General features: G+C 39.8%; 4 protein-coding genes and 1 long non-coding RNA gene across 12 annotated transcripts; 1 reads left to right on the forward strand and 4 right to left on the reverse strand.

Annotated features, from left to right (window-relative positions):
* The first annotated feature begins 147 nt into the window (after window positions 1–147).
* On the forward strand, window positions 148–5,084 carry LOC116042579. Of its 6 annotated transcripts, none has more exons than XM_036000810.1 (8): window positions 148–374; window positions 633–677; window positions 916–1,022; window positions 1,113–1,924; window positions 2,232–2,760; window positions 3,225–3,337; window positions 3,741–3,839; window positions 4,811–5,084. In XM_036000810.1, exons 1-8 carry the CDS (start codon window positions 296–298, stop codon window positions 4,887–4,889), a joined length of 1,863 nt encoding a protein of 620 aa, XP_035856703.1. In that variant the 5' UTR covers window positions 148–295; the 3' UTR covers window positions 4,890–5,084. The 6 variants fall into 6 exon arrangements, with proteins under 6 accessions (XP_035856703.1, XP_031144680.1, XP_031144677.1 ...); XM_031288820.2 differs by having other exon boundaries at window positions 148–248; window positions 635–677; XM_031288817.1 differs by having other exon boundaries at window positions 281–304; window positions 635–677.
* A 126-nt stretch (window positions 5,085–5,210) lies between these two features.
* nanos3 (nanos homolog 3) lies at window positions 5,211–6,662 on the reverse strand. Its single transcript, XM_031288831.2, has one exon. The coding sequence runs from the start codon at window positions 6,506–6,508 to the stop codon at window positions 5,840–5,842; it is 669 nt and encodes a 222-aa protein (XP_031144691.1). The 5' UTR covers window positions 6,509–6,662; the 3' UTR covers window positions 5,211–5,839.
* Window positions 6,663–7,603: 941 nt separating this feature from the next.
* Window positions 7,604–11,262, reverse strand: si:ch211-286b5.4 (afadin- and alpha-actinin-binding protein B). Of its 2 annotated transcripts, none has more exons than XM_036000814.1 (13): window positions 11,129–11,262; window positions 10,911–10,962; window positions 10,678–10,787; window positions 10,532–10,600; window positions 10,317–10,440; window positions 10,114–10,192; window positions 9,899–10,019; window positions 9,234–9,387; window positions 8,955–9,058; window positions 8,723–8,884; window positions 8,354–8,468; window positions 8,076–8,244; window positions 7,604–7,781 (listed from the first exon to the last, which is right to left on the reverse strand). In XM_036000814.1, the coding sequence occupies exons 2-13, from the start codon at window positions 10,960–10,962 to the stop codon at window positions 7,679–7,681; spliced, it is 1,362 nt and encodes a 453-aa protein (XP_035856707.1). In that variant the 5' UTR covers window positions 11,129–11,262; the 3' UTR covers window positions 7,604–7,678. The 2 variants fall into 2 exon arrangements, with proteins under 2 accessions (XP_035856707.1, XP_035856708.1); XM_036000815.1 differs by having other exon boundaries at window positions 7,676–7,781; window positions 8,080–8,244.
* A 2,010-nt stretch (window positions 11,263–13,272) lies between these two features.
* si:ch211-286b5.5 (uncharacterized protein LOC100003596 homolog) lies at window positions 13,273–15,823 on the reverse strand. 2 transcript variants are annotated; one of them, XM_031288833.2, is made up of 3 exons: window positions 15,594–15,823; window positions 14,898–15,024; window positions 13,273–13,491 (listed from the first exon to the last, which is right to left on the reverse strand). In XM_031288833.2, exons 1-2 carry the CDS (start codon window positions 15,681–15,683, stop codon window positions 14,899–14,901), a joined length of 216 nt encoding a protein of 71 aa, XP_031144693.1. In that variant the 5' UTR covers window positions 15,684–15,823; the 3' UTR covers window positions 13,273–13,491; window position 14,898. The 2 variants fall into 2 exon arrangements, with proteins under 2 accessions (XP_031144693.1, XP_031144692.1); XM_031288832.2 differs by having other exon boundaries at window positions 13,273–13,494.
* Window positions 15,824–17,693: 1,870 nt separating this feature from the next.
* On the reverse strand, window positions 17,694–18,333 carry LOC118494956. The gene is made up of 2 exons (XR_004897169.1): window positions 18,281–18,333; window positions 17,694–18,178 (listed from the first exon to the last, which is right to left on the reverse strand). It is a non-coding gene; the product is annotated as an uncharacterized LOC118494956 (long non-coding RNA).
* Window position 18,334: the final 1 nt, after the last annotated feature.

Genomic DNA, 18,334 nt, shown 5'->3' on the forward strand with positions numbered 1-18,334 from the left:
ATTACCATAACCTCACTCCTTCTGCCTAAACCTACAGAGACGGTTTGTGACCAACCCAAACCAGAGCAGGCAGCGAGTAGGGAGGGTCGCGAGTTTTTTATGCCTTCGCCATCCTAAGAGGGGAACGTATGTGGAATTTACTTCCTACATTGCGTCTCCAGTGGCAACGCACATCGCGCTTTACGTCCAGACGAAAACACACCCATTACTAACGTAAAACACCGACGTCAAGTCCACGCACGGTTCAGGCTTTTATATATGTCAATGGGTTCAGGTCCGTTCTCTTAATACATCCATGGTTCAGGTGGGAAAAAATATTCCGCGACATTTTGTCACTGTCTACCTACAGGGATTTAACTTAATCAGCAAAAAAATGTTTATTTGAACCTTAGCAAGTACACTTAGTAACTTTATCCAAGGCATATCTTCAACTTTCTTTATTCAGTCAGTGTTGATGTTCGCTAGCTGCCTACATTAACATTAATTGTTAGTTGGCTAACGTTATAAGCTAAAGCTAACCATAAGGATATAACCGTAACACTGGAAATTGTTTATGGTAATTATAGGCAATATTTTTTGCTACTAACGTTATGTTGTTATGTCTGTATTGAGTTCACTTATTTATTTTTTTTAGGAAGAGGAGATGGCCAAATATAAAGCAAAGGTCAACAGCAGTGGTAAAGGAGATGCTATTATCCCACAACATTGGCTAATTTTGGTGTGCTACTGTTGAACAGAAACCATATATGATTATTATTTTTTTTTTTTAAAGACCTACATTTTAAAACTAAATGATAAACACTTTCTTAGCAAATTCTGCTTGTTATACAGCTTGACTTTATCATTAAGACACACTCCTTTAAGTGTTATCAGCTACAGTGATACTTTTAATTGAAATGGTCCTTATGTGTTAAGTCAGCTTAGCTCCACCTCAGACTCGGTCACTCAGGTCAAGGAAAAGGGAATGTCCAAGTGATGAAATCTCAGAGACTGAGGATGTTAAGGCTGCTCTCCATCCTCAGGTAATTTAGGTAATTTGAAATAGAACCTACATGTACATCTTATCAAGCCAGATTTGTTCACAACTCATTCTATTTTTTTTTTTATTTCAGAACACTGAAGGAGATAATACAGCAGTGGATGCTGCTCTGCTTCAGTGCCACCAGCCCCCTCTGCAGGAATCTATTATGATTTCAACTCAACAGCATGAGGCAGCAGAACAGTCCTGTCTCACCAAACAAGATCCTGACACACACAAAAAACATACAGAAGCAACAGATGTTTACTTGAATGGGACAGGTAAAGCTTTTGAAGAGCAAGAAGGGACTACAGTCACCAATCCCAACAATGATTCTCAGCCGGAGGGCTTAAGCGTACATGCTGATAATGATGCCACCAAGAGTGGAAAGGGCAAGGATGAAATGACTGCAGAGGAATGTAGCAGATCACCATCTCAAACATGCACTGATCAACTTGAGGTCTTCTTGCCAATCTCTGAAGAAGGTGATGGAAGTGCTTTGGAGGAGCAGCTGGTTGCAGAGGATAACTCTCAATGTAATTTGGAGAAAAATCAAGAAACCAGCCGAGAAGAACCCAGCAATGTGTACATGGCCGATGTCAAGGAAATCACAAAGGACGCAGCAGTGGGCTTACCGGCCAAAAAGAAGCGAAGGATGGGTATGTGTGGTCTGACAGAGAGGGAGCGGAGTCACTTTTTACAGACACAAAAACGTGAGAACGGGCAGAATGGACCGGAGAGAGCTGAGAAGCAGATTTGTAATGACACAGCTGACCTTGTGGCTCAGGAAAAGATTGTATCTTCAACCCCGTTATCATACTCAGTATCCATCCCAGTAGGCAGTGTCACAGAGCAGAGCGAGGCAGAGATAAAACTTCAGTCCAGTCACTGTGGAGAGGATGACAGGTCAGAATAATGTAGTGAGGAACCCAAACTGCATGTTAAATATTCTTACATTTGTAATTTGTACATAATGACAACTACCAGTGTTGGAAAGAGTAGTGTCATTTGCCACTCAAGTTGGATTAACATCTGTCAATAATATGTGTACTCTATTGGAAACATTTCAGGTCATATACACTGTTGTACTAAAGATTTTAGTGAAATCACTGAAAAACACACTCCAAACCAAATATACAGTACTTATTACAATAACAGGTGTAAATGTGATTCATTACTGCCCACTTGATGATAACATTGTTTGTTAACACAGGGCAGAAACTGAAGTCCACATTGCTGTCCCTATCTCAGATGAGACCGGCACTGTGTGTGATCCGGGCTGCTCGAAGGGAAAGAGTTGTGAGGTTGAAGGAGGCATAGTGCCTGATCCAGAGCAAACTGGTGACACAAAGTCAGACCCACCTGCAGAGGAGGAGCTTTTGGGGAATCAGGAGCAGCAGGAACTTGAGGGACGCACAGCTGAGATTGTGGCTGAAAAACCTCAGGAACAAATTAAAGATGGGGAAGATGGGTCAGCACTAGTAGACCAAAGTCCTGCCTTCACTTTTGACTCTAATCCAACTCAAAATGAGGAGACTGAGAACCGGGATGCAATCAAGGCTGCCCTTCTTCAAGTGAATAGTGCAACCAGGGCAAAAGACGAGAAGAAGGAAGCTGATGCTGGGGACAGTGACGGACCTAAAGCAGACACTTCAACCACAGACACCCGGTCAGCGGAATTCAACGCTGTGGAGCTCTGCGAGGCTGCAGTGACACCCAGTGGCTCAGAGAGGAAAGACAGCGTGAGTGGAGGGACAAACTTACAAAATACCAGTTTAATGAAGCTCATAATGTTTATTGAGACCGTCAGAGGTGTTATTCAAGAGTCCTTGTTTGTTATGCAAATAGTTTTTCCAGTGTTGTGCATATGGTCATCCCTTTGCCACATCGCATAATTGTGTAGTGTTTATGGTTAATGCAGTAGCAACAGAAAATACCCAATATTAGCGGGCGCCCATATATAGAGGTTTACTCCTTGACGCAGTGGCCGCAGGTTCAACTCTGACTGCGGCCCTTTGCTGCATGTCATTCCCCCCCTCTCTCCCCTTTCATGACTTCAGCTGTCCTATATAAATAAAGGCCTAAAATGGCCAAAAAAATTATCTTACATGAAAATCACCAAATTGATATACTGAATGTTATTTATTACGCTTTTACCTTCTAACTATACAGAAATGGTTGATTTGTTTTTGTTTTTTGCACACAGGGGGATTGTGATGATAAACCTGAGGCCCCTCAGACCAGGGACACCGCTGACCCGTTTGGATCTGGGTACTTGGATTACGTGTCAGACTCGCAGCTGAACACCATCGTTCTGACGTAAGGAAGCAGTGAAGGGGGTTAAATCCCACAAGAACCGTGACAGTGGGGAGAAAAAAAGGGAAGGTTGGGGAAGCAAGTGACCCTTCGCAGACTAGCTCTCCTGATAAACATCCAGTGTAAACAAGCTCAGGGTTTAGCTCATTAGAGGCGTGGGAAACCCAGTGGTGTCTTCTTCCACCTAGACAAACAACTTACTAATGGAATTGAAGTAAGCTCCTTTGACCTCAGAGATTGTTAACAAGGACAGATTACATTGTAACAAAAAATCTGATTAACATGCAGGGAATTCAGATTCGTACTCTTGTAAAATGAAAAAAAACAACAGAAAATGAAGATTTGCTACAAGCTTATACGGCACTTTTTTATATCCATCCAACTTTTTTACTTTCTCTCCATCCAGTGAGGTGATGGAGAAGGAGGAAGATCTTGGTTCTGCAGACTGTCACGAAGATGCTACAGACCTGATCTGTGGACTCATCAGAGAACTCTCCTCTCTAAAGTTAGTAAATGCTTATTTTTCTATTCTGTCCAATATACAGTACCAGTCAAAAGTTTGGACACATTTTCCTATACAAGTCAATGTGTCCAAACTTTTTATTTTTTAGATTATTTTTTTGGGCATTTTAGGCCTTTATTTGACAGGACAGCTGAAGACATGAAAGGGGAGAGAGGGGGGGGAATGACATGCAGCAAAGGGCCGCGGGTCGGAGTCAAACCCGCGGCCGCTGCGTCGAGGAGTAAACCTTTATATGGGCGCCCGCTCTACCAACTGAGCTATCCGGGCGCCCAGCGTGTCCAAACTTTTGACTGGTACTATATATAGATAAAGATAAAGATATATGGATATACTGTGTGTACACTGTGTGAACAACCAAGGAAATGCCAAAGTGAGACTTGGTAAAAACTTGGATGATTTGATGATAATTGTAATGGATAATATATCCCACGCCCACAGGCGACCAGCAGACAGGGCAGACGCGAGTTTTACGAATTGGTACAATGCACCACACCGAGTATGGACGTTGGGATTGAGTTAACCTGGCTATTATGCACAACTGCGCATACACCATACAGAAGCAGGATTTTGGATTCACTCTCACTTGCGAATCGAGTTATTCGAGTGGTTCAAAAAGAATGATTCGTCCGCGAGTCTAACATCACTACTTTAACGTGGGTGGATGGTGTACTGAGGGAAACTCTGGGCAGCAAATCAAACTGATGCACCATTAGTAGTAGCCTAAATACAAACTTGCCCACAATAGAGCACATTTAAAACAAAAAAATACAGATCTGTATGAGGAAACATTTGGTTGAGCTGAGGGGCTAATAGCAATAAATACAGGAACAACATCTTCAACCTGCTTTCAACCTTAATTTGTTCTACTTGTCAAAAGCAAATCTGGTAAAGAAAGTTAATAAATGATTAAAGGCGATAATCAGCATTTTGTTCCTCTGGTTGCTTTCTTCCAGTCGTAAGGTCATGGCCACTCATAGAGAGCTGGAGAACCTGCGCCGTGGCAGTAAAGCTTCCAGGAGCTCCATCCGTTGAGGATTCGTTTCAAGTCCCTGCCATCCTGAGCTTATGGTTGCCCTAATGGTTTGTGGGTAATGAAGGCACTTTTAAATGTTACTATACAACGTTTTTTTACTCTTGTACTATTGACAGCTGGAATGTTCAGTTATATAGCTCAGTTCTTGTTCTCCCCAAATAAAGCAGGGTGTTTATTACGTCAGTAATCTTAAATATTGTGTAATTATTCCATCATTAGTAATACATCCAGAGCTCTGCCCTATATGGCTAGCTTCATATTCTATTACATTATTTTAAAGAATAGAGAGAGATGATGACAAACACACACACCAATGTTGGGAATTTACATATTTATAACTTCTGGCATACAATTATTTCACACAGAAATTCAATTTCTTTTAACAAAGTAAGAAGAGCTGAAATGGCATTTTAGAAGAGCCTCAAATACAATATTCAAAATAAAAACATGCCTCAAGAACAGATATTTACACATCAGAACAAGAACAAGTCACTCATATTTTAAAAAATTTAAAATGCTGACATGGTCATAAGGTGTTTACACGTTAGGACTGATGACTGTAGTCTTATAAAGGTTTGACATTTATAATCCTTCAATGCATGAACAGTATGAAACTGGACATTAGGTGACCACGTTTTAAAAATGTAAAACAATACAGTCCGTTTGAAATAGGTATTTGGTTCTCCTCCCAAACATAATATCTGGCAGTCGTTATTGAACGATGATGATGATGATGATGATGATACAAAATCCAGACGGACGCGGTTACAGAAGGTTAGGCTGACAAAAAGACCAGCTGGAAAATAACTCCAATCAGCATTAGCCTGTAAAAGGCTACACGGCAAACGTGCCAAAGCATGCAAATGAAAACCACACACGTGCTAATAAACAAATCCACACTCCAATAATAAAGGATTCAACCTTATTGCTACCTATACCATCTGTTGGTTCAGCGTCTGCACTTGGCGTACACGGAGCTGTACGCGCTGTCCACTTTGGGGCAGAAGCGCTTAGTATGCGCTTTGGCCCCTGTGGCTCCGCACAGAGGACACACATACTGCCGCAGATAGGGGCACAAAACATCTCCGGCCTGGTTCTTTAGCCAGTGGGATCCGCAAACCAAATCGGACTCCCCGTTGTGCTTGCAGAAACTGCAGAACATGCGTTCAGGTGACGCCGGTAACAACGGAGGATCGGGGCTTTTGAAACGAGTGGTTTTCTTGCGTTCTTTAGGTCCCCGGGAGCCCATCGGTCTTGAAACTAGCTTCAAATCCACTGCGTCTGAAGTATCGGCGCGAAACGGGTCGGTAGTATACCACAAAGCATCAGGTGGGCGTTGATGAGTCAAAGAGCCTGGCAGAGTAGATATACCGGAGAGATCTGGCGCACAGTCTGCCCCGTGGTTGCAAACTGTGTTTGGCCTTATGCGCACAGACATCAGGTCATCAGATTGTGAGTGCGGAGCTTTAGAGGCTGGAAGTGCGGACTCATTGACCCTGTGCCGGCCCAGGATCTCTCTGATTGTGTCCGACAGTCCCATGTAGTCTCTCCAGGGCTGGAAACGTTTGCTGTCAGACTCCATGAAGCGCGGAATGTGATGGAAAAGTCCCCAAACCATGCCGTTCGTTATAGCTCCTTCTTGGCCAAACGTCTTGCCTGCAAAACTCCCTTTCAGTGAGATGATGGGAGTTGTTGACTTTGTAATAACGATGTAAAGGACAGCAGACACACCGGCGCCAGGCACGCGTAACAACGTTTTGAAGTTGGTAATTGTTAATTGAGCACAAGAGGTGAAAGGAAAAAACGCCCCACCGTGCGAGCAGCCAATCACATGAGCTCACGCACCGCACGTGCAGGTCATCAAACAAGCGGAGTGATGCCACTATATATCCACTCATGGCATGAGTTTCATGCCCAGTTTGCACACCAAGAAGCCCATTAGTTTTTATTTTTCAGGTTTTGTTTCTAATATTTAAGTCTCATAATAATTGAAAAAGCATGTTTTTCCGATTTTACTAAGATACTATTAATACCAACATAAGAATAGTTTGGAATATGGTCTATTTAGGGGTAAAATGTATTATAATTCATGTAGCAGTAACAATATTGACTGACTGACCTTTAGGTGCTGGTAAAAGATTTGAAGCAGCAACCTTTCCTGTTGAATACAGCTACTACTTTCACTAATCCCTGTACAGATGGGAGACAAAGGAAATATCTAAATACAGTGGTGCTCATAAGTTTATGAACCCATGCTAAAGTTGACTAAAAAGAGGAATAAAAAAGCATTTTTTTGGAAATTGAGCTTAATGCCTTCATAAAAAAAATTAGGAAAAATCCAACCTTTAAGGACTTTAATGTGTCGCAAATAAATAAATGTTCTTCCTTAAAATACAGGGGGCATAAGTAAGTACATCCCTATGTTAAATTCCCATAGAGGCAGGCAGCTTTTTATTTTTAAAGGCCAGTTATTTCATGGATCCAGGATACTATGCCTCCTGATAAAGTTCCCTTGGCCTTTGGAATTAAAATAGCCCCACATCATCACATACCCTTCACCATACCTAGAGATTGGCATGGAGTACTTTCCATAAGATCATCTCTCAACCAGCTATTAGGCCAACTGAAATAAAACCATGCCAATTTCTAGGTATGGTGAAAAATCAATTTACATTTTTTTTCAAACAGCACTGTGGAAGGAAATAACACTAGGAAAAAATAAAATAAGCCTTTATTGATTATTTTAAAAAGTGAAAATAGTAAGGTACAGCATTTTTTTTTTTTTTTATCACCACCTATCATCAAAATTGTGTTCAAATGACCAGTCTAAGTGTGGAGCTTGTCGTGTGTCTGCTCGGCCTTCCCATGTCTCTGACTGGCCATCAAACTCTCTGGTTTTGAGAGAAAAGAGAGGAATGAGTAATAGCAGTAATAGAAAACATGTTTACAGTATCATTTGGGCCTGATTAGCTGTGTGTAGAGAATGTCATTTAAAAAAAAGGGAGAAAATACATTAGCTGTATTTGTTTATTCTGCATCAGCAACACACATTGTCAGACGTAACTCATCCAAAGCACTGAGATTGCAGTGAATGCTTTTGACCACAGGTAAAGCTGTTTTTTCCACGATTCATTTTTCTCTCTTTATGTACACTGCTATCGCTATGAAAGCATGATTTGACTAACCTGCAGTTGTATGACAGATTGAGGGCGGAGTAGAGCTCAGGAGTGCTGGGGGTTTGAACTCTGACTCTTCTCTGATGTGATCCAGAAACAGCGGCTGTCCCCGACTTGGTTGAAGATGGTGTAATGGGAAGACAGCAAGATATGCCGGTGGGCCCCAAACTTGAAAAATCTGCAGTCACGTACACATAATGTGTTAGGACTTTTGAAGTAAATTTATTTCACCACATTAAAACATCAGTCTCCCATCACTCCACTCTTTAATTTAACTGCATACTCACCGAGTCCAGTGCTCTCTCTCCTGTTGTGGCTTGGTGCTCCTTTACCAGACAGAGGGGAGTCCAGCAGATACTGCTGCTTCAGGACAGAGGCCTTCTGTTGCTCAAAATCACGGCGCTGTACACAAAAGATACAAGTTACAGAGTAAGAAGCAGCCTTTTAAGCCAGCATGCAGTGTATGAGGAAACTACTGTAAATGCACAAAAAGAGGGAGAGGGATCTCTCATCTGTTTGCTCTTCCTGACGTTTGTTCCATTGACATGCCGAATCAAGGGTTTAAAGGACAGAGGGTGTCGTACACCGTACGGATTTAAAGCCCTTTGAGGCAAATTTTCAAAACAATAATAGTCCCTGTCTCATTTTCTTCCCACCTCATGGCTAAGTCGGATTGCAGCATCGGTGAAGGACTGCCTCTCTTTTTTAAAAGTCCGCCTCTGATGATCAAGCTCCACCCAGCGCATCTGAAGACGTTCCCACTCTTCCAAAAAGTAGGAATCAGCCAGTTCACAGGGCACAGGCGAAGCAAAGCTGTCCTGCAGACAGAAAGTAGTATTACTAAGTCTGACACTAGCAAAAGTGTGTGTCTGAGATGGACAATCATACCTGCAGCAGCTGCTGTTGTAATCTGACTAGCTGTTGACTCTCTTTCAGTTCAGTTTCTAGTTGAGCCAGGAGCTTGTCATGGTCAGTATCAACACCAGTGTGGCCTACAGTCAACAAAGACAACATATTGTATTCTTTTACACGAGTGTTTCTCGATCATTGGTTTAGCAAAAACAAAATTAAAGCTGAAGACAAATATCCAATTCTTGATATAGTCTTCTCAAAAAGGCACAACTCATCAAAGCAGCACTTTAAATATTGGTTAACCTGGGTGTTTACCTTCAGATGGGCCACCACCCAGTCTCCTCTGCACCTGTCTCCAACACTGAACCACACCTCCTGTTACATGGTCACCAAGCGCTACCTCAGCTTGATCAAGCCTGTTGTCTTCAGCTTGGGCCTCATCCTGAACATCCGCACCGTCTGACAGGGTCTTCAAAAAAAAGGTTAGGCTTATTTGTTATGTTGAATGCTTAATTTTGGATTCAGCACTATAACTTAAAGATTGAAAGTTAACTCTTCACCTTAGAAACAGTACTTGAGAAAACAATAACACACGTAACTTTAGTAGCCGTTTTGACGGCTTTACACAATCTTCCTCAGCAGGTGGAGTTTCCATTTTTTTTCTCTACACTTTAAGGACGTCTCAGCCATGGTGGCTTAAAAGTTCAAGGAATGAAATCCAGAACAGCTACTAAAATGGACCTTTTATTAGGCAAACTCTGCTTTAACTCCTTAACCAACTCTGCAGCAGCAACATCTGCTGAGGAAGACCATTTGGAAACAATAGAAAGCTCCGGGACAGCTACATAGACCATGTAGTGAGGTTGTTGTTAATACTTTAGGTTCACTTAATATTTAATGAATGTCGCTTGGGCTCAATGACCAATGCTATTTATTGATCAACACCGGCCTTAGTCAAAGAGCTCTCTACTTTTACTCACATGCTCCATGTCGACTCTGAGTGCATGAAGTAAAGTGGCGATGCTGTGGCGCAGCTTCATCGCCTCCCTGAGCTCTGCTTCTCTGCGCTCCAACATCAGACGCAGTGTTTCCTCTTCTCGTCTACAAGGTGGAGAGAGCAAGTGAGGATAAGAAAGGGGAGGTGGCGAATGCATTTAAAGGCTGTAATCAAAAAGTGATGACAATAACAACTTACTTTGCAGTAGACCTGAATGATTTGATTGGCTGTTCTCTTTTGTCTCGACCTCCAGGCTTAAGGTTCAACACCTCTATGGCTGGATAGAAAAATGCAAGATAGTAAATATTTGCGTGGTTTCAGTAAACATGCTATATATAAGCAAACATCTGTGGGTAAAATATTCTGTCAATGTAACTGTAACAGGACTGAGTGAGTCTCACAGGGTCCTTTGATATTGTGTCGGTCAGTCAGCTGAGACACCCGCTCCTTCAGTCTGTTGGTGTGCTGCTCTCGACGCCTCATCTCCACCTCCTGCTGGTTACACCGCAGCTGCAGACGAGTGCACTGACGAGAGGGTAGATATGATTTTGAGGAAGGGGAATAGTGTATTCAGATAGTAACATATTGCACTTGGTCTGTCACACATGCAACTTACTTTGGCCCGTTCATATCTCAGCATGTCCTGAAGCCTGGCCACGTGCTCATCCATCTCCTTTAGTTGTTCCTACAAAGTAGAGGTTTAGTTCCACCCCCCCAGAATTAAAAGCATTCATCCATTTCATTCACTTCGTTTTGACCCACTCTGAGGGAGTCTCCTTGTTCTCTGTGCTCCTCTCTGTCGGCCCACCAGGAGGCGCTGTGGGAGAGCTCATTCAGAGGGCTGGGGCTAGGATCCCTCAGCAGAAAGGAGTCTTTGATAGACAAGAGAAGCAGGCGGACATGTAGGTGGTGGTGTGGATTGGATTGTTTATCCAGCATGGTTTAAAGCTTTTGGCTCATGTTTCTATATTTCAGGTAAAAGGTGACAGTATTACCTGAGGACTCTGAGCGTTTTCCAAGTCTCTTCTGGCTAAACCTGGAAGCCATCTGGATGCCATAGTCACATATTGGCAACAAGGGGACATTTTACTCACATGTAATTGTAACTGGTATGCACCAAAACAGGATCAAGACAATATGTACACATACTTAAAGGACAAATATATAACTGTAGTAACAATGGATCAGTATACATGTTTATGTAGTGCCTTACCTGAGCAGAAAAGTAAACCTTCCTTAGACAGATGCTGCCATTTTTATTTCCAGCTGATGGCACTTCTGCTAATTACCACAAACAAAGGGCTGGATGGAAGCTTCAGGATCTGAAATGATTCAGTTCAACTGCTTCCTACCAAACTTCAACTTGTGCACACTGTTTGAAAGTATTAACTACTTTTTTTATATTATAAGGAGGTGAAGGTGTTGTAAATCACATTCAAAGAAATGTCCATGATGGGAGGAGTAAACTTGATAATCCCCAGATTTACACGCTCAGCAGGTTTAGCTCAGCATTTATTTTTTTTTAAATCTTCTCTATGGAGTAGAAACTGATTTAGGTCCCAAAATCTACATCACGTTAGCGTATGGTGAAATCAATTGAATTTCATTGAAATCAAATGTATTTTAACATGGTATTGGATTTTGTTTTCAAGACCATAAGTGGAGCAAACACAGCAGGATTTTTGCTTTTCCCCCTGAAAATATATCACAAATATTAATAAACCAGTCTTAGAAATCTTCCAGGACTCTGTCTGTATATGAAACATACAACCTCGACGTTGATACACTGTGATTCTTGGGAGTTAACAGTGAGTTGTTGGTACTGCCTGTCTAGTGTTATCCTGTACATTTATGACAGTGTGGCCAGATGTCCACCATAGTCATTATTTGACCAGGCAAATGTAGTCCAGCAGTCCACCGGACAACAAAACAACCACCACGTTCACTTTACTATGAGCAGATTCGGGTGACCAAACAAACAAACAAAAAAAACAAAAGTGATACTTTAAAAATATTGATATCCAAAAATCACATACAGCAATTAGTCAGTGTCCGAAAAAGTAGTTTAATTTTTAAAAGGTTGCCCACAGTAGCAAAGTTAAGAAAGATACAGGCTAACTGTAGTAAAGGTTTTGGTTGATTGGAATATGATTCCAGTGTGGAAAATTATTATTAAAGTCATTGCAGCATGATTCATTCAATACAGAAAATATTTTGAAAGTTTTGAACAGATATATTAACATTTGCTGTTTGGCCGTTTGTGTATTTAAAGTGATTTACATTAAAGGTTTTACCAGGTTTCACTACCAAACAGTGTAAGGCCTTGATGTGTTTTATATTTAAAATAAAGACAGGAACATATAGGCTAACAAAAGCAACCTTAAAAGGGGAACTATGCAGTTTTTTTTAGCTTGATTTACCTTAACTGAACAGCTTCGGCGTCATTGTAATGGTTATATGACTTTTTTCGTGTTGAATGATGGTCGTCTTGCTCCCCCCTGGCGCCTGTGAGCTGAAAAACCACCCTTGCAACTTGTGGCTGGCAAGCCGCCGGCCTCAGCCTCAGGAAGTATAGCGTTATATCAGGTCTCGCGATGTAACGAATTGCTTCACGGCACTGCACACATAGGCCCATTCAGGAACCGGCTAACAAGGTAGCAATAGAGTTTTTCAAACTATTGTCATGGCTGAGCCGGCTAAAAAGAAGCAGAAAGCTAGGAAAGCATTGTCGGAGGAGCAGAGAAAGAGGAAACGGCAGACTGACCGAACGAGGAGTCAGACACAAGTAAACATAGGAGCTGCCAAATATCTATTCCGAAGCTGTAGGGGGAGCTCTATAGAGAAACCTGCGAGCAAAAAGCGAGAAAGCCAAAACTGCATAGCGCCCCTTTAACAGGCTGTTAAATATATACAGAAAAAAGGCTGGATGAAAGGACAATCCCATGCCCTGCACTGATAGGGTTTGTACCATGTTGCTGTACCTTATAATAGTAGTAGAACACCTTTACCATTGCCATAAATACATGAATCGTTGAAGACACTAATCAATTTAGTTCAAATGCTACCAGTATGTTTGTTGGCCACATACACAGTGTTTTCTAAAGACACACAATATAATACTGTGTGTATATATTTAACACAACATGTTCTGGTTCTTGAACAGCACCTGGTTTAAATTAATGTTTGACCTGCCCCACAAAATACAAGAGGAAGTTGCACTTTCAGTAGCCAATCACATGGGTTGAATTTCACTGACTGGAGACTGACACCATTAGGTCAAGAAATTGAGACTGGACATGTTAAGTACTAGGTAAACCAAGACCGGCTTAATCATTAGTCAAGTTAGTGTCAATAACATTTTTTTTTTTAACATGTAGAGTTTGGCCCTGCTTTAATGTAACAGATGAGAGTTAAAAGCATTACATTTGGCAAACTAGTGGAGCAGTTCCTTCCCCCGAACCCATCAGTCCCATGGTGCATCATCCCAAGAGGAGCTGCTGGTCGATCGACAGCAACATCAAGTAGAAGAAAAGAAAGCCTTCGACGGGTAAATTCAGAAATCCTCCACCTTTCTTTCTGCTGTGGACAGAGAGATAATTGGGAAACACTCAATAACAATTAAAAAACTAACTGTTATAGGCTTTTTTCTCTGGAGATATGTTTTGACACAGTATGAAAAGCACAGGTGTAGTTAAAATGAATGATGGCTGAATTTTATTTAGCTTCTTCAGTTGTCACCTTGGCTGCCAGTGTCATTAAATTCTCCCCAATTTGGGTCACATTACTCCTGAAACATTTTATGTTAGTAGTATTTGGTTTAAAAAACTTTATTTGCGATTTTTCACTGTAGAAATTGCTGCTATATTCTATTATGAGATAAATTAAGTTTTTTTAAACATTAAAGCATGTAAACATGTTAATGCTATGTAATAGTTGCCCTTTAAATTGAGTCTCGATACATTTTTCACTGCACTTTGTTCATGGTTATGGTGATATAAATGTACCCCCACTAGCTAGCCTAATTTCTGTTGATTGCCTCGTTGTTTATTGATTTGTTTCAGCTTTCTTTTTTAACTGAAATATGATTAGATTTCGATTCAAACTTATCCACAAAGGTGGAAATTAGCTTTTGGCTTCACACGCATCCAAGAAGAAAGCATAGTAGAGCACAATAAAACAGATTGATACAGAATGCAATGAGTCAATTAATCAATTATTGGACTGACAGAAAAATATCTGCAATTGTTTTTTTATAATCATTAATCTTTTGTTGATTTTCTTTTCCCAAGCAAAAATGAAAAACATTTGCTTATTCCAGCTTCTCCAATATCAGGAATTTCTGCTTTTATACAATTGTAAATTTAATATGTTGTGGGCTGTTGGTTGGACAAAACAAGCAATCTAAAGACATCACCTTGGTTAACTGTGATGCTCATTTTCTGTTATCTCCTGACATTTTATAGACAAAACAATTAATCGTTTAATCTAGAAAATAATTTGCAGAATAATTTTAAAATTGCACTTACATGTGGCGCTTTGTAGTTTGTCTTATTTGAAGCTAATGTACTTGTTCTTCATTCTTGCTGTACCTTCATGGTTAAATGGACTTGGAAGTCGCTTTGGATAAAAGCATCAGCTAAATGATATGTAAGGTAATGTAATCTATGATGAAAATAATCATGCAGCCCAAGACTTGTATGCAGGTGAGTGAATTATTCAATCAAAAATCAATTTTGAGTTCAATAAAGTCATGTCATGTGAAATATTCGATCTTTTAGTTTTTGTTTTTACAACTTCTTGGTGGCTCTTGGTGCTCTATAGTGCCTGCCTGAATCTGGTAGATTGGTTTAAATGTAAACCAGTTTTATACAGTCTATGGTGTAAACTAATTGTAAAGGTGTAATTCAATTCTTCCCTAGTGTAATTAATAGTACAGCTTAACGCTCCAGCTGAAGCCTCAATGAAGTAAAAAGCAGGCCTACCTCAGAACAGAGAACAGGACTTGGGGGGTCTGAAGGGATTATCACTGGAGGGGACCCCGACCAGGAGGGGGTCCTTGGAGGCATTTTGGAGACAGAAGTTCCTCAGCTCAGCAGCAGCCTGGGACACCTGCAGAGCCAGACATATGATGATGGCGTGTGGGAGAGGAAACAAACAGCCTCTCATCACATGTACACTATTTGTAATGCTCCAGCTGGCCAGCTGTCAAACTTACTCAACCCACTCTCTCATTTACATACATTGACTAACTGGCATTTTCTTTTGCATACCATTTGCAAGCAACGGCTTAATACACGGATGGGTGTGTGTCTATGTAACATTTTGAGAGATAATGTTCACCTGTTTCTTTTAGATAACTAACACCAAGAGGTTTAACTCTGATAAACGTGTCACTTCTCTCGATATTTTGACACTTTAAAGTGGTGACGCGTTCCCAAAACAGGCCGTAAAACTGACAGGTGTTAAAACACGGAAGAAACTGTTCGCTTGTAGCTGTGGTTTAGTCAACTAGAAACCAGTTTATGTGTGTGTGTGTAACTTTAATGACCACTTTATTTTTTTAAACCTATGATGTAAGAGTCCACTCTGTGTCATTTCAGCAACAGTGTGTCTCCGCCATTCAACAGTCGGTTGGCTCAGTCTTCCGTGTTTGTGTGTCAGTGTTGAGGGGTTCGTACCTTGATCCTCCGGATACTGGCCTCTAACCGGAGCTGGTTCACGGCCCTTTTAGCAGTAATTAAGTTGTTGCTGGCATTGTTGTTGGACATGACGACGGCTGTCGGCTGAAAAAAGTTGAGGGGTACTTAATCTAGACGGCCACCACCGAGCGGAAATTAGCCCCAACTACTCTAAACCCTAAACCCGAGTGGGAACATTGGTCACTCGGCGCCCCACCCCTTTTGTGCCAGCGAGTCATTCTATTGGGCGTTAGGCCTGTCAATCAAAATATGAAATAAAACGCCCCCTGCATACACCATGAGTACCGTATTCTCTTAACTATGAGTCAACTATATATATATATATATATATATATATATATACACACAACTATATATATATATATATATATATATATATATATATATATATATATATATATATATATATATATATATATATATATATATATACACACACAACTATATATAGTTCATAGTTAAGAGAATATTTGCTAATGAAAAAGGGTTCATAATTTAACGAATAATGTTTTAATTTTTAAATCTAAAATAGTTCATAGATCACTTTCTAATATAACAAATAACTCTTAGAATCTGCAAATATGTTTAATGCATAATAGCTTTGTAATACATTATCTTGTGTTGTTCTTCCACATAACATAACTAAGACTATAGAAGTGTACAAAAATAAAATGGGCTATGTCAAATTATTCCAAGGGGTCCTGGTATGTTCTCTATCTTGTAATGGGTCCTTGGCTGAAAAAAGATTGAGAACCTCTGTCCTAGAGAACAGAGCCGTGTATTGTGATCTTCAGCTGGAGGGTTAAAAAACACAATGCAGTGGTTAATCACCACTTCATTTACCTTAAAGCCGTTTAGTACTATTTTAAATAAAACATGAGAGGGTATATTTTGTGCTGGGATTCATTGCACCCAAATGCAGTGTACTTAGTGGTAGAAAGTGGAAGCAGGGGTGGCCAATACCACACAATTTGGCAGTGGTGGTAAGTATTGAGATTTTGTTTTTTTAAGTAGCAATGCCACAGTGTAAAATACTTTGTTACAAGTAAAGGTTCTGCATTTTAAATCTCAATCAAGTAAAAAAAAAAAGTATTAGCATAAAAAATGCGTAAAGTACTAAAGTACTCATTGTGTAGAATGGCTCATTTAGAAATATTATATTCTATCACTGGATTATAAATAAAGATGCATTAATGTGTACATCACTTTAATGTTGCAGCTAGTAAAAGTGGAGCTAATTTCTGCTACTTTTTATACTGCCGAGTATCTTAATCTATAACAATATCATAATTTATTAGTTGATTTATATTTTGTATTATAATGAATCTGGAAAGTAACTAGTGACTATAGATGTAAAATAAATGTAGTGGAGTAAAAGTATAAAGTAGCATACCCAAGTAAAAAAAAAAGTACCTCGAAATTGTACGTAAGTACAATACTTCGGTAAATGTATTTAGTTACATTCAAACATTGTATTTTGGATCTGAGACCAAGGCCAGGAGAAGAAAAACAAGAAAAAGAGGACTTACACACAAGAAATAACTAAACTAATAAAAGCAGGAGGCCACATTTCTGGAAGTAATTTACAAGCAAAGAATATATATATATATTCTATAATATATAATCACTCATTTCATCCAGATGGCCTGCCATTATAAGACCTTTGAGATCACATACGTACTGTGATTCGAGGCTCGCTAAAAAAATATTTTTTTTATTATATATATAAGACAACATTTCAACCTAATCCAGTTTATACAATACATTTTCTTGCAAAAGGTTTCTTCTGTGCTTATTGCGTATGAAATCTGCATCTGACATATCAAGTAGTAACGGACATAGCCCAAAATGAGCACCCAAGCTTTTGCTTAGTTATTACGAGACCTCATGTCAAAAGTTGTTGAGACATTTCACACTAATGCACAAGTGTTAATCCACCTCATGGTGGCGCCAGAGGAAGATTCAGGGGATCACCAAAGTCATTATAATTGATCTTCCAGCCACTGTAGCTGCGCCAAATATAATGTCAATGCATCAAATAATTGTGAACCTTCAAATAATTGAGAACCTTCAGTCCGGTAATGTGCCATGGTTGCCATTTTTTAATTTTATTTGTGAACTACTGCATATTCCATTATCAAGGTACAGAGTTTAGTTTTTAAAAACAAGGTTATTTTATCCCACATACACATATCAGTTGCACAGTTTACACCATAATATGAGCAATTTGTCATTGGATCTAAACAATAATCAATGCATTTAAAAATAGGCTTAGTCATTTATATGAAATACAGTCACATCAGGGCTGTAGTGGTAATTCACACAGAGAAGAAGAAAATTATTGGTACCTTCACTTTCATTATAACCTTATTAATAACCCAACCATAACAAAGTTATTAGAATTGAGAAATAGAATTAATAATACAATGTATTATACCATGTAACACCAGTTTTTAATTATCTTATGTCTTATGAACAAAATATGTCTTAAAAACAAAATAATATCACAATATGGAATATGTTTGTATTATTACTGTTACCAGCTCACTCAGGTGACTTGTCCCCTGAAGATAAATAAGAAAGAGAGAAAAAACACAGTTATTAATTCATTATAGTTCATTATGTTCAGACATCAGCCCTGAGACCAAATTGTAACTCATACTCACACATGATTGGTCCAATGCTGAGGGTACTCAGACGATCAGAGTTGGTAAAGAGCC

The sequence above is a fragment of the Sander lucioperca genome, chromosome 4 (assembly GCF_008315115.2).
Source record: "Sander lucioperca isolate FBNREF2018 chromosome 4, SLUC_FBN_1.2, whole genome shotgun sequence".
Lineage (NCBI taxonomy): Eukaryota > Metazoa > Chordata > Actinopteri > Perciformes > Percidae > Sander > Sander lucioperca.

Excerpts from the sequence above, each read along its gene's own strand:
- si:ch211-286b5.4 (XM_036000814.1), bottom strand. The coding sequence starts at position 10,962 with ATGGCTTCCAGGTTTAGCCAGAAGAGACTTGGAAAACGCTCAGAGTCC. Across the intron at positions 10,441-10,531 it reads TGAGATATGAACGGGCCAAA|TGCACTCGTCTGCAGCTGCG; the intron begins GTAAGTTGCATG and ends CCCTCTCGTCAG. Across the intron at positions 8,885-8,954 it reads TACAACAGCAGCTGCTGCAG|GACAGCTTTGCTTCGCCTGT; the intron begins GTATGATTGTCC and ends TTCTGTCTGCAG.
- si:ch211-286b5.5 (XM_031288833.2), bottom strand. The coding sequence starts at position 15,683 with ATGTCCAACAACAATGCCAGCAACAACTTAATTACTGCTAAAAGGGCC. Across the intron at positions 15,025-15,593 it reads CCAGTATCCGGAGGATCAAG|GTGTCCCAGGCTGCTGCTGA; the intron begins GTACGAACCCCT and ends CTGGCTCTGCAG.
- nanos3 (XM_031288831.2), bottom strand. The coding sequence starts at position 6,508 with ATGGTTTGGGGACTTTTCCATCACATTCCGCGCTTCATGGAGTCTGAC.
- LOC116042579 (XM_036000810.1), top strand. The coding sequence starts at position 296 with ATGGTTCAGGTGGGAAAAAATATTCCGCGACATTTTGTCACTGTCTAC. Across the intron at positions 678-915 it reads AGCAAAGGTCAACAGCAGTG|TCAGCTTAGCTCCACCTCAG; the intron begins GTAAAGGAGATG and ends TTATGTGTTAAG. Across the intron at positions 3,840-4,810 it reads AGAGAACTCTCCTCTCTAAA|TCGTAAGGTCATGGCCACTC; the intron begins GTTAGTAAATGC and ends GCTTTCTTCCAG.